The sequence below is a fragment of the Zalophus californianus genome, chromosome 6, assembly GCF_009762305.2.
Source record: "Zalophus californianus isolate mZalCal1 chromosome 6, mZalCal1.pri.v2, whole genome shotgun sequence".
NCBI classification, from domain to species: Eukaryota; Metazoa; Chordata; class Mammalia; order Carnivora; family Otariidae; genus Zalophus; species Zalophus californianus.
In genome coordinates, this window is record NC_045600.1 from 76218483 (window position 1) to 76232949 (window position 14467).

The window sequence follows — 14467 nt, forward strand, 5'->3', positions numbered from 1 at the left end:
CTCAATCTCTTAGGAGGGAAAAAAGGTGCTGAAGGGGAGGGAAGTGCTCACCATATAGGGATCGAGGACACTCATGGACCTCAGGTGTACAACAAAAAGGACTGTCTCCATTTCCACATCAGGAATCAACACAGCCTCATCACATACCATCAGAGCAGATACCAAATGCTCTGATTCTTTTAGGTTAAGTTCCTTGTAGTTTTACATTTTTCAAAAATGTATTTGTACTTTTCAAAAACGCATCTGTCCTTTTAAAACACGTAGGCAATAGGGTATGAATTCATTTCCATTATTCTAGGAAGTCTGGAGCAAAGCTTTATGCTCAGCTGCTCTAGTGGTCATAACTTGATCACTATACTGTTGTCTCCTTTCCTGTGTTAATCTTTTAATATATTTTTAAATAAAATGTTTATTTTGGAATGATTTTAGGTTTACAAAGAAGTTGCAAAGACAAAGAGTTGCACACTTTCACTTGGTATCCCCTAATGTGATCTTGCACTGTATCTAAGATGTACATGCTACCCTTGTCAAAACGAAGAAACCAACATTGTTAGGTCATGACTAGCTAAACCCAAGACTTTACTTGGATTTCAGCAATTTTTCTATCAGTATTTTCTTCCTGTTCCAGGATCCAATCCAGGAATACCACAATGCATTTAGCTGTCCTATTCTCCCTCGTTTCCTTTGGTCTGTTCTTAGACTTCCCTTGTTTTCCACGACTTTGACAATTTTGAGGAGTTGTGGTCAGGTATTCTGTAAAATGGCCCTTGATTTGGGTTTGCCAGACATTTATCTGATGATTAGTGAACTCTGTTTTTCATTCCATACAATAGGTGACCAACCTACCTATATAAGTGACCGATTCTTGTTGAAGAGTATATCTCATGAAGAGTGGTCCCAGATTACCTGGTATATGGAATCCAGACTCTTTTTGAGAATGTTGTGACCTTAGATCAAGACTGATCACTTAACCACATTTAATCTCACCAATTTCACTAATTTAAAATCCCACCACAGAAGATTTGTGTATACCATAACTGAATCACTCGAGCTCCAGAAGAATCTTGATCTAGATTTTGAGACAACAGGTCATCAATAGAGGTGAGGAGAAAATGTGCAATTCTTATTTTTTATCTGAAGAAGTACCATAATTAGGAGTTGGTTGAAAATACCAGCTTGGGGGCCAGGCAGACCTGAGTGTGAGTCTGTTAGCTGTGTGACCTTGTCAGGTCCCTTCACAGCTCTGTACTCGGCTTCGTCATCTGTAAAATGAGTCTAATTTGGTTATGTAAGTCACAGAATGGTTGTGAGAAGTTAATGCATTTTTTTTGACGTGCACAAAGATGTTCACAGATGTACAAAATACTGTGTAGTACTAATTTATCCGAACTTTGTTTAAATACAGATGTTTCCATCATGCATAGAAAAACACATGACACAGAAACACAACGAAACACTGCATTAATAGTGGCTACCTCTGGGTGGTGGGATGATAGAACACATTCTAAACCTTTTTCAAATGTACGTGTGATCAGGAAACAAGCAGTAAAGATTGAGAAAGAAATCTTGTGGGACTCGAGAGCTCTAACTGCCCAGGTGTCCCTGTGCCGGGTCTAGAACGGTGATGACACCTCACAAGTCACACAAACTTGCTGAGGTTTTCACTCCTGCTTCTCCCCACTCAGTGAGAATTGGAAGGGCCTCCCAGGTGAAGAGGGTAGAACAGTTCACCCTATGTCACCGGATCAGAGAACTCTCTCCCTCTGACATCTGAGGAATTCTCGAAGGTTAGTCCCTCCCACCTGGGAAATTCGGGCAGCTTGCTCCATTTAATCTTGTAAGGTTACAGAGGTTGAAACAACCTGTTCCCATTCTCTAAAACAATTACCCAAGGAGAGGAGTGGGTGGTGAGCTGAGATGCTTTGAAAGCTGGGCTGACAGCTCAGCCTTGGCTGCGAGAGGTTAAGACACTTACCCCAGGGGGCTTGACAAGCCAGAGGCAGAGCCAAAGACCAGAGCTCAGGTTGCTAGATTGCTGCTTTCAGGTTTGCACCCTGGGAGGGTCAGCCTCTCCACCTGGCTTGCTTTCAGGCTTTAGAAGGAATAGAAATGATTTCCACTGGAAAGTCAGCACCCTCCCTGTGGCATCACCTGCATGCCTGAAGGTCTGCTGACCTCTTTTAGTGCATTCCTGATTTTCTATTCTTTTGGGTTCTCCCAGATTTCAGTATTCCTGGCCATCCTGGCCAGTTCTGAGGATTTACCTGATGACACAAGACAATGAGGAGGGCTTATCACTCACTTCACCTAGACAGCCAATGCTAAAGTATCCTCTTGTGATTGAGAGACCAGCTGATACAAAAATGCAGGTCCCAGTATAATGAATAGCTGCTTGCTCACCCCTTCATGCTTCCTTACAAAGTTTCAACCCCTTCATGCCTCCTTATAAATGAAAGGACTATGGCTTTTTTATCTGTGAATTTACTTCCCTCCAAATACAAATTAGATCCTGTGGAATCCTCCACCAAGGGAAGGTCACCTTTGTCTTATTTCAGTGATGGCATGCAATGCCTGCTTCAGGGTGCCCATTCGGGGAATTCCTCTCCATCTGTTTCACTCTCCCTAGCATCTCCTTTCAAATATTTGTGCAGTTTTTCCTTTTACTCAGGCTCTCGTTCATGTACTTGACAGGAATGCCACCAAATGACAAGCTCCTCCAAGCAGAGTTTCTGCCCAGGATGTTTCTAATTTGGTTCTAAATTTAATGACAGGTGTGTGTGTGTGGGGGGGGAAGGGTAGGTCAAGGGCCATGCACAGGATTATCATTTCATTATTTTCCAAATTCCTGCCCTTTAAAGAAGAACTGGAACGGGAAGAAAGGACTAGTGTGTTCGGTTGTGTTTCATCTTAGACATAGCTAACTACAAAACTCATAAAACTTCAGGTCTTTATCTACCTGCACATCTTCCCTTTAATGCACAATAAGATATTAAAGAGACACTACGTGGGCTCTTGCATAATTTTACTGTACAAAAAAAAAAAGATCACAACTGGATAAGATCACATGACATTATTTAGGGTATGGAATCCTTAATTCTAAGGTCAGCCTAATGCTCTTCCTCAGAGATAACTGTCAGTTAACTGGACCAGTGTCAAGGAGGCAGGGAGTGAATTAATTAGGCACTTGCCATAGGTCTGTGCTTTATGTGTCCTAGGTCAGGTCTGGTTCCCATGGAGAGAGATTCAGAGGAGAGAACAAGTAGGAAGAGACTCAGAACAACAGGGATACATATTGCCAATGCATGGTTTCTTTGCTCTGCTCCTGAAGGTCCTCTTAGTTCATCAGACAAGGAACAAGCTGTGGATGGAGAGCCAGCCACATGGCTTCTAGGCTGCCATCTGAAAGCAGCCAGTATGTGACCTTTGGCAGGAGCCTGATCTAGATGCTCTCTTAGCTGTGAGGACGTGACCCCATGTTTCTAATGAAGTAAAAGAAATGCAGTTAACAAGGTTCCCATAGGCATTACACAAAAACAAAGAATGTATTACCTCTGGGAGATCACACCCATTGCTGCTACAAATTCAGCCTAATTTGGATCCAATTTTATTTTTAAAAAATATTTATCACATTTCTATAGTTCCAAGCTCTTTATACTCTGTTCCTTTGATGTTAGACAGACTACCAAGGGACCCTTCGGTATGAGTTTAAGATCTGGATTAGTATCTTCCATCTCTTGGTTTTGAATTTTGAAAAGCATTCATTGAGGAGTCAAGCAAAGGACCACAGAAAGCATCACCCTCAGAAGCATCCTCTGAATGTTGCCCTTGGCACGGTCCCTGCTAAATCCAGCTCCTGTTGGATATCGATATTTGGTTTCTCCAATCCTATTTGGTAATAAGCAAAATGAAACCACCCAACGCCACCTAAATGACTTCACACATGAGAGGGGGGGTGGGAAAGAGAGATCTGCCTCTGATGGTGAATAACTTAGGTGCACAAACTCCCTAGAATGACTCACTTGATTTCTGTCACCAAATGGGTGCCTCCATCTACAACAAATGCTACCAGAAACTCCTTAGGCAGAGCAGAAACCAGAGAAAATGAAGGTACTGGGAAGCATTAGGGAAGAGCTTGCTTAAGAAGCAGCATGTGTATCCACGTACTCCTGTGAGCAAGATCCAGTGCGTTGCCATTCCTGTCTCACAAACTGCATCCCATGGCTGGAGGGAGGTTTGCCCATTGGCCGATGCTTACAGAATTCATCCGTGGCCACACCCAAATGCAAACTCTTTAGTCTGAGGCACCCGAGACTAGAGACAGCTGGGAGAAGGATGATGCTATCGGCTTACCTGTGCTGAGCATCATTCTGGTCTGTAGATGGTATCGTCAAGCACTCATCGTGACCGTGGAAGAGACGTACTACATGCCCACCAAGTAGGTATCCTAGTGAGAGAATTATATTCCACTATGAATTTATGGGAAATTTAATGATGAGAACACCGTGTTTAAAAAGGGTAAATTCATGCAGGTCTGAGTCAGTTACGGAAAACACAAAGAAAGCAGCATTTGGAAAATGATAGATTCCATGAATTCTGGCCTCGGGAAGAAAAGACAAGAAAGTCGAAACAATTCTAACACTGAAAGTTAAATAGGATTTCAGAGATTAGCAAGTCCAGCATCAAAACATAGGGTGAAAATAGTGTCAACTCATACCATTAAAAGGAAAATGATGTTGCTACTGTGAGGAAGATAAGGATTTTCCAGTTGCTTAGGATGAAAATATATCCGACATGAAATTCCTGGATAAGCTCTTACAGTCTTAATGGGTATATTTTGTGGCAAAATCCCAACCAAATTGCAGTCATGGTGAAGAAAGAGGATGCTGGGAAGGAGGTCAGCAAACTTATTAAGAGCTGTCTTAGGGGAAGTTACCTTTTGAATGCATTTAACAGACACAGATCAAACCTGGACGCTCATCCCACAGCACTGAAGGGAGGCGAAATGTCATTCCAGGATCCCACAGCAGATGAGCCACTATCCATAAGCACTTTAGCTTTCAGCATAAGGAATCTCAATAGTCACGGAGTTGCAAGATGTATGGGAAACAATGAGCTTCCAGGACATAATGACCCATTAGTCTTCAAATAAATTCTGAGCCTTAATTCAAAGAACATACAGGGAGAGGGACTCCAGTCTGAGGTTTACCTTGTACGAAGAAATGGAGTTTGTTATAGCTTTGAATAAAAAAATTCTGTAGACTAGTCTGTTCCCAGGAGACATACAGACTTAATACACTCGTGTCTCCATCAGGAGTTTTTTTAAAAAAATCACATAATTAGATCACTTCAGGGGCTACCAAACTATTCTGGGTGTTGAATTAACAGTAAGAATGATGAAAGGAAATCATGCCAGAGGAGAAAGGGGTGTTTATCAGTACATCTTGTACAGGGGCAGTATGATATTCCCACAGGTTTTTTTTTTTTCTTTTTTGTAACCATGTGAGGCAAGTTCTTCTTAAACTTCTCTCAAATAGTCAGAAATCGTTTCCCAATTTTCCTCTACCTTACTGTACTAATAGTTCCAGTTGTATACCCTTTTTTTTGCATTAAAATCATTCATGATATACTGTAGGGGAATTCTTAACAGCCAATTTATTTACAAAAATTAAAATCTTCCACAATCATGCTCTTGATTACACTCTATCATCTCATGATGGCGAGGCCATGTCCCACTTGGATCCATCGTTTGCAGTCCTCAGGCTTTTCCAATCAATATTCTATTCACACGGAGAAAACTGCCAAGTGCTGGTACATCACAGCACTTCCTAACTGAATTCTAGCCGGGCAATATTCGGGAAAGAAGGGTCATGACGAGGACCACTTATGCTCTCAGGGCTGAAGAGGGCTTCTCACCAGGGATGCTGAGGGGGCATTGTCTGCCTGGCCAGATGACTCAAGTGATGAGCTATCCAGGCTAAATTACAAGGGCACTCAACACATCGATAAGGACCTTTTTGACGTGATTTGCAAACACTTCTTAATTAATCTCCACAAGTTGTCTGTTGGGACTGGGGAATCATTTTATTCCTATTGTGAAAAGGAAAAATTTAACAAGGAGAAGATCCAGTCAAAACTGCCTTGGGGAAGACTGAAAGCCAGAGCTTCTTGATTCTTGACAGAAAGGAATGACAACAGACTCAAGGTGGTGGGTTAGTTTTGGTGTAAAAGCCTTTTTTAAAGGCTTCCACATGTTGCTGAAAGAGTTAAAAATCTGTCATTTCCTGAGTATTCAGCTTTGTTCTGATGCCTTCTGAAACTAGGACAACACTTTGACACCCTTAATTTTCCCTCTATTTTCAAACATCTTATCATAGAAGGGCATTCCCAGTTTGAAACTACTGGGCTCGGGATCAAAAATCTGGTTAAAGCTGTGGTATGAGTATTTTTTAAAAATTCTGATCTTGCTGTAAAGTGCTAGAATGTAAGATGATAACTTATATCAGTCACTGGCATTTGATTATTCTACTCAGCTGCAATATTACCCATGAGTATGGTAAGGCCAGTATATTTATTCTCTAACTTGAAAGGTATATTGACTTTGCCTGGTTCCAAGAAATAGGATATGTTGAACAAATTTTGATGATCTTACTTCCATGGGAAAAATAAAATACTGAGAAAATTCTATTACTGTTAAATGGTCCTCCATAAATACAAGTAAAAACAAATGGCCAAACACAATTTTATTATAGAGAAAGTCTTTCTTCCACCTGTATGAAGAGATGCAATGGGGAGAAATAGTACCAGCATCACCTTCTCGGACAATAATCTCTTCTAAGACTGAAGTTGCTGAGGTCTATACACTTCTAACCAGTAACCATAAATGGAAAGGAAAAGTCAGTGGGAGAGGGAGAGTGCATATCCAAATCCTGCATGCCTATATACTCTAAAGGTGGGTTCTAAAGGATTAAAAGGTATTGTCAGGAATGCCCCTGTCATCAGAAAGCAGGACAGAAAATAATCCACACCCACATCAGAGAATGAGATTCAGGGGAACTAAAATAATGTTAGCTGCGTAGCAAGACACGAAGCAGGAGCTGAGAAGCAGCAGAAAATGTCAATATATACAGCTCAAGACAGACTGGACGGCTGAGGGCTGAATGTACATAAAAAAGCACACCTTCTTCAATGCTGCTTCCTGAGCACGTAGGATGTACATTCCAGAGTGTTTGCATAAAAGAGGCGTCCACTTGTATGTTCCCATTTGATACTGAGAGATGCTGCAGAAGAAACAGAAACGAGACATCCTTTAAATCACCAGGCCAGTCCTGACAGAAGCAGCTCAACCCAGAATCTCAAGGATTGAATTCAAGAGTCTCTCTGTCATCAGGCTCTTTCTACATAGCCCGTGGGAGACTGCTCCACCCAATGTAGAAACAGTTCCAAAGTGGGACACTTTATTCAGGGAAGAGGAAGTTTTCAGCTGCAGAGGTGGCAGACGAGTGTTCACTTCATCCCCTCAGCTGGATCCCTGATTCAACAGGAAGTTATAAAATGTCTCATCTTGTTAGGAGGGAATTCACAAATGGCAAAAATGACTTCAGCATTTGGTCTAGGCAAAGTAAAATTGCCCACAGTATTGGTGCTGAGAAGCTTAAAAACTTCTGACACTTCTCTGATATTTGGACACCTGAGGGCTTGATGTCAGTGATGCCCAGTACCGAATCCCCAGGTGCAAAAATCTCACCTGCATCTTTCAACCCCTGTGACATGCCATTTGCCAAAACATTTTAAATTATGCATTTCTCCCACATCAGCTTATTTTTCTATATCCTGTTGTTTCTGGCTTGTTCTTTGCTGGACAAGAGCTAAACCATGTGAGAAATTCACAGTAAAGGTAGCTAGTGTATAAATGGTTTTCTCAGGAAGTGCCTGGGGCATTTGAGCAGGGTTGCTGGGCACAGTACCTTAATCTGAAAGGACAATTAACAGTTAAATTTCCAGGCCCCATGATAATGTGGCAGGGGAGAGAACTGAACCACCTACCTTTCTGGTGTACTGTGCAAAGGAGTCTTATCCTACCCAACCTAATGTGGCTCAGTTCACCTCAGCCATTAGTTCCTAAACGAAAATATTCTGAAAGTGAAAAGATGTCCGTTAGGAGGTACTTACAAGGTATCTTTCAGAGGACACGCTCACGAGGATGAGGTCATCACCAATTCGAACTTTCTCTCCCTCAGATCTCTGTTTGGAAGCGGGATGTATGGTCCACCAACAGGCTTCTCCTACATAAATGTTCCTGGAATTAGTCAGTGCTTCATGGAAATCAGTGTCCCTAATTCTGTCCCTCAATTCTCCTTTCTCCTGATAACAATCCTTCAAGAGCACATGCGCACACATACGTACTCCAGACCTCAGTCTCGATTTAGCCCCATATCCACTTGACTATGTCCAACACTTTTGCTCTCTCTAGTGACAGAAAGACAGTGTTTGGGAGAGAGTATTGGAGGCCAGAAACTATAGAAGCCTTTGAATATTTTTAAGACATATTGAAAAATGTATTCTTCAAAGGCACTTACAAATTTTTAAGAATTAACTTCACTAGTCTACTGACTACTTACATACTTTTATCTTTGCCATACTCTCCATGAAATTCTATTAAAACATGAGTAATTCTACTAAAAAATCAGAGATTTTCAAAAGGCCTAAATCCACAAAGACTAGGACAGCAGGTGAAAAGTTGATAGCAAAGAAGAGAAATGGACAATTTGGAAAAAGGAAAGCAGATAGATGCTTTTAGTGAAGAGGAAGCTAAAATCCAAGTCTTTAAGAAAGTAAGAAAATGGAGAAGTTGATTTCAAGAAATAAAGCCATCCCTGCTGTGTGTTTCCCAGAAAAGTCTCCGGAATTGGGAGGTAAGTTACTTATAAAGGTAGCAGCAGCAGGTGGGGCTGAAAGCAGAATTGACTAGAAGCTATTAAGGAACTTTTATCTCCTGGCACATCTTTTTCTGTACCCTGCACAGCCAGATGACTCCTTCTCCTCTACCCTACAGAAGATTAGAGTTAAATCCATGGAATGACCATCAAAGTTCTGGCTTTGCAATACCAACCACTGGCAAACAAGGAAGTGAAAAGTATTGAGAAAAATAGAGAATCATTAAAATGTTATGCCCTGATAAGTAAAACCCCAGCTCCTTTCCCTCTGCCTCTGTGCCTCATACACTAGCTGGGATGCTAAATCTCCTCCTCCCCTCAAATTTAAGGATTCCTCTTTAGGAAAGCCAAACTACCCAAGATAAAATATAATTCTGTCTGGGCATCTCCAGTGAAATGCCTAGTCCTTGCCACGTTAGCCAAAAGTGAGGCTTAACAGATGGCAAGCCATTGCCACATACTCAGGGTTTCTGGTCAGCTTTTACTGCCTTGATCTGAACATGAAGGGAGACCAAGGATCACCTGGCATCTAAGTCAAGTCACTAACGTGAACAGCAAGAACAAATCAGTGGGGAAAGAGACTTGGAGAAAGAAAAGATTACAGAGAGTCAAAGAAAACTTTTAAAAATTCATATAATTAATAATCTCAGAGAGGTAAGAAAAAGTTACATTCATAAAGCAGAAATGAAAGTATCCATGAATGATCCCTTTGGAGAAAAATTCTTTGATCCTGAAAGAGAAAGAAACAAGAGGGTTATAGGATAGAGTAAAAAAAAAAAAAAAAAAAAAAAACAAAACAAAACAAAAAAAAAACTCCCCAAAAGAATGAAGAGAAATAGATTAGAAATAGGAGTGAAGAGAAAATTAGAAAACCAATCTAGAGGATTTCCAGAAAGCATAAACAGAGAAAACAAATTAATTCAGGAATTAATGAAAAAATAGTATTAAACATTTCCCAAAGCTACAAGACAAGCATTCAGATTGAAAAGGCCCACAGAGTCCCTAGCACAGTGGAGAGAGATCCACACCAGGGTCCATTCTCGTGAGACTTGGAACAAATAGGATCCATGCCCAGACATATCATTGTGGAATTTCAGACAGAAGGGCAAAAGAAAAATCTAAGTAGCTCTGAGAAAATATAAATAGTCCCTACATAAAAGATCGGGAATCTGAATGTAGATGTCTCAATAGCCAGGCCTGAGCTAGAAGAAAAAGAAGAAAACCTTCATGATGTGGAGGACAAAACATATTTCCAATGTAGAATACTATGAATTACTTACAAAGCTTGAATTAAGGAACTTTTAGATGATAATTTACCTCCCATGGATCTTTTTTGTAAAAGCTATGGATAATGGGCTCCACCAAAGTGACGTGGTAAATCAAGGAGGAAAAAAAAAACCACCCCCCAAAAACAAAACAAAACAAAACAAAACATGAGATCCGGGAAACATGGAATCTAGAAGAGAGGCAAAGGAAATTTTCTGGATGATGGTGGATGTTTCTAGAAGAGGACATTGACAGAACAGCTGATATGAGTGAATCTGACCAGGGGAAAGTTTCAGTTTTCCAAGACAGTTTGAAATGAATGAATGATTGGGTCACAGAAAATAAAGCAAACAATTTTTTTCTAACTCTCAAAAAGTCTGAAGTCATTTTACCGGTGTAAAAAGAATGAACATATAGGACTTTTCTGGTTATGTGCTCTAAGACTGATAGCTGGTTTATATTTAGAGGCCAACTTAGAATCAGTGAGTGTGGCACTTCACACATTTTGTAATTGTCAGCAAAGGTTGACAACACCTTAGAGGAAATTATATTTTAAGAATTACACTTTAGCTGAAAGCAAAGCAACCTCAAATCTAATGCAAATATAATCTTATTTTAAGGGAAAAAACTCAACGGGCGGAGGCAAGCCCACTCTCCTACTTTGTACAAAAATGAGAAGTGGAGAGCCAGAGGTTCTCCTCAGGAATTCTCATACATCTCTGTGCATAACTCAGAGATGGCAGGTGCACATGGTTTAATCTCTTGATTGTTTTTCTAGATCCTCTATAAAATCAGACAATTTGGATCATTCCCTTATGAACTGACAAAGTTTGGGAACAACATGGACTTTTGTCACCCAACAGTGGAATTTCCCTTCCTATTTGGGGTAAATGTCATGATATTAAAGATTGTATTCAAAGTAGACTCTTCCTGTAGTATGACCTAGGATGTTTTCTCTTCTCTGGCCTCTCTTTGTTCCTGTCCATTTTCCAAGCCTGGGGTTTCTACTTTAGAGCAGGTCCTACCCAACGTTCACCCAGTAAATTCTCATTCTGCTTGAGTGAGTTTCTGCCATTTGCAACCAAGAATCCTGACTGCTATATAGCCCAACCTGTAAACGGAGCAGAAATTCCGTATACATTGCCCTTGATGGATGGTCAGATTACCTATGAATGTTTCCGAGCCACAGACAGCACCCTACACCCCAAGGCCAGCTGTTAGGTCTGCCAGATAATTGCAGCTATTGCAAAGTGGTCTTCTTCATTGAGGTAAAGTGTGCCTCCTTTCAACTTCTACCTACTGCTCCATTGGTCTATGGAATAACCCACAGCAAATCAGACTCTTCTTTGATACTGTAACTATAAGTATGTATAGTTATATTGGTCCTCTTATATTTCCAGGGAGAACCTACATCATCCTGGTTACCACCTTTCTCAGGATGCACCTCCTGACCGTCAATATTTTTGACTGAATTCCAAACAAAACACAAAAATAGCAAGTGTTTCCCAAAGTATATGCCTATGGTGAAAGCATTATGTTCTCCTTCATTCTTAGTTCCTATGTCTCTATCACACATTGTTTCTTTCTTAGTCTCCTACCTCCTAAATTTTATCAGACCTATTTCTTGACCCCCCTGGTTGGTTGGTTTGGAACCCTAAATGAAGAACATATTCAATATCCTTAAGCCCTTAGCCCAAGACCCCAGTGAGTAGGAGATCTGGGAATGCTGACTTACCTGTGGCATGTTCTCGTAGACCTACATCAAAGGCAAGTTTATCTGTCTGGGATCTTGATGTGGTCAAACATGTTAGATACTGTGAAATAAGAGCAGATGCTAGTGAAGTCACACTCTTTTATTGGGTCTTGGCATCTCACCACTAGTTGGCTTCGTCGTCAATTTCAACACTGAGCTATTGTAGAAAGGGCTTGTTTATCATATTCACTGGTATGTAACATTTTGAAACATACTTTTATAGTATATTTAAAATCTCAAAGACGTTCTTATCTGATGACCCAGTGATTTAACTTCTAGGACCATATGCTACAGAAATAAGTTTGAAATCAGTATTTCAAACATATTTAATCATATGCTTTAGTTCAAAGGTACTGAAGAACTTTTACAATGGAGACAATATAAATGGAACATATACAACCAACAATAATGGAAAGGCTGATAAACTTTGGTACTTCATTTTGTGAAATATGTTACCATTAAGAGTATTTATCACAAGTGTGTAATAGCATGGAACATATACAACATAGTACATTTGCACAGTTAACAGGTAAGCAAAATTTAAATGCCTGGCAACTAGGCTAAAAGGAATTATACAAACTGATAACTGAAGTTCTTTCTGGACAGTGGGAGGGACCATGATGATTCCCCCCACTTCTATCGATTTTGTTTTTTCAAACTTTCTATGAGCTATGGAACTTCTTTGTGTCTATGCTTTTTTTTTTTTGCAATCATAAAAATACATGTGTGTGTAAAACTTAACAACGATATTCAGAGAAACTTAATAATGGGGGGGAAAAAAACCCATGGCCCATTCCTCGCCTCCTTTACTGACAGGCACAGTGGCCGATCTTGAAATTAGACTGGCGGGTAGATATGCACTTGGAATGTATTTTCTGAGTTCTACTTTTTTTTACTTCTCTGCAACAGGAAAAAGTAGAGAGTCATTTCATTGTCCAAAGTCATATGTCACCGGCTTCATTCTCAGAGCTGCTCCTAAAGAGAACTAACTAGTTTAACTCTAAAACTAGAGTTTATGTTAACTGTGAGTTGGATTTTTTGGGGGGTGGGGACAGTAAATATAATAATAACAATCCTTCAGATTGCTACCATGCTGTTAGCCTGAGTTTTCAAAGCCATGAGAAGTGTGCTGTTGGAGGGCTGGGTCTATTTACGTAGGAAAAGAGAAGTATGAAGGTTTGATTCACCCTATGCATAAACACCAGGTTCTGAAAGATACATGCTCACTTCTCAATTCTAGACATCATCAGGATACAGAGTTCCCCACTCTCTCAATGTCCCCCATCTCCCGCTCCAATAACCTTCCATTTGGTCACTTTTGTTCTCAGTCCTTTGCCACGAAAGACTACAACAGATGAATGTTCAGGCTGAAAAGGTCAACTTCTTACTCAGTGCTCAGGAAAAAAAAATGCTGCAATAAATAAATTATTTAAGAGGCAGCGGATGCTCCCGCCGCCGGCGTGACAGTTCGAGCTTCGAGATGAACTTTGCCGCATACTGCAGGTGTAAACGTGTGAAAATGACGTCTTGAATTAATGCAACATTTTCCACTAGGGCCAAAGAGGACAAGCCTTCCTCACACTGAGAGCAAGTGACGATGACAGATGCAGAGACAGGAGCAAACATGATGAGAGCCAGCACGTACTACACTTGATTGGGATCACGATATTCTCCTTAAGATGCCCTGCCAAAGATCTCCAATATCTCTATTTTACAAATTGCATTGACTTCAAATCTGAACAATTTTTCTCCGCTTCCATTGAGTTATCCCCATTTTGGTTGATTCTGGTTCTAGAGCCCTAACTAGTTACAGCCCGATGAGCTTTCTGTGACTGCTCCGTATCTTCCTACTGCCTCTGGATTCACATAATGCCTTCCAATGATTCCAGGACTGAAGGCAATGGATATCATCCCATTTCCTGTAGCTAGTCAAAGAGTTGAAATTTCACAAAAATCTCATCGGATTGATTTTTCTTCTATGTTGGCTTTCCTTATATGCTCAAGAAGTCCATTATTTCATGGTTTATTTCTTCATCAAGTCAACAAATATTTATTGAGCATCTAGTATGTCAAGGCACTGTCCTTAGTAGGGTTAGGTTTAGTGAAATTAAAAAAAAAAAAAGACATGGTCCTCTGCCTCATGGAGTGGGGAGGGGGGCGGTCAAACATTAAACAAATCCATAATTGCAAAATGAGATAAACTATATGATGGAAATGCGAAAACAGTGTGTTCTAATTATTTACATTCCAAATTATTTCCGCTGTTAATGTAATCTACAAGCTTGTTGGTTTCCTATACTTTCCCCCCTCTTTTTCCTCCTCGAATGGTGAAAGCAGACACCCGGATGTGCTTACCATTCCGCTGAAGGAGTGCCGCAGGAGAATCGCGTGGCCATATAGCAGGGTCCTGTGGCCACCCCCTTGTGCTGCCTGTAGGGAAGCACAAGGAAAAATGTCAGCACAGGCCTCTTGTGGCCCCTCTGAGAGCAAAGCAAGACAAGAATTCTGGAAGACA

At 40.6% G+C, this 14467-nt stretch overlaps 1 protein-coding gene across 1 annotated transcript in view; it reads right to left on the reverse strand.

Moving 5' to 3' along the window:
• Positions 1 to 14467, reverse strand: part of RYR3 (ryanodine receptor 3) — a 523406-nt gene that overhangs the window by 282581 nt on the left and 226358 nt on the right. Inside the window, exons 4-8 of the mRNA XM_027569112.2 lie at positions 14308 to 14382; positions 11935 to 12013; positions 8170 to 8282; positions 7178 to 7277; positions 4351 to 4444 (exon numbers count right to left, since the gene is read on the reverse strand). Of these exons, the coding sequence (XP_027424913.1) occupies positions 4351 to 4444; positions 7178 to 7277; positions 8170 to 8282; positions 11935 to 12013; positions 14308 to 14382 (461 nt within the window). The remainder of the gene's footprint in view (positions 1 to 4350; positions 4445 to 7177; positions 7278 to 8169; positions 8283 to 11934; positions 12014 to 14307; positions 14383 to 14467) is intronic.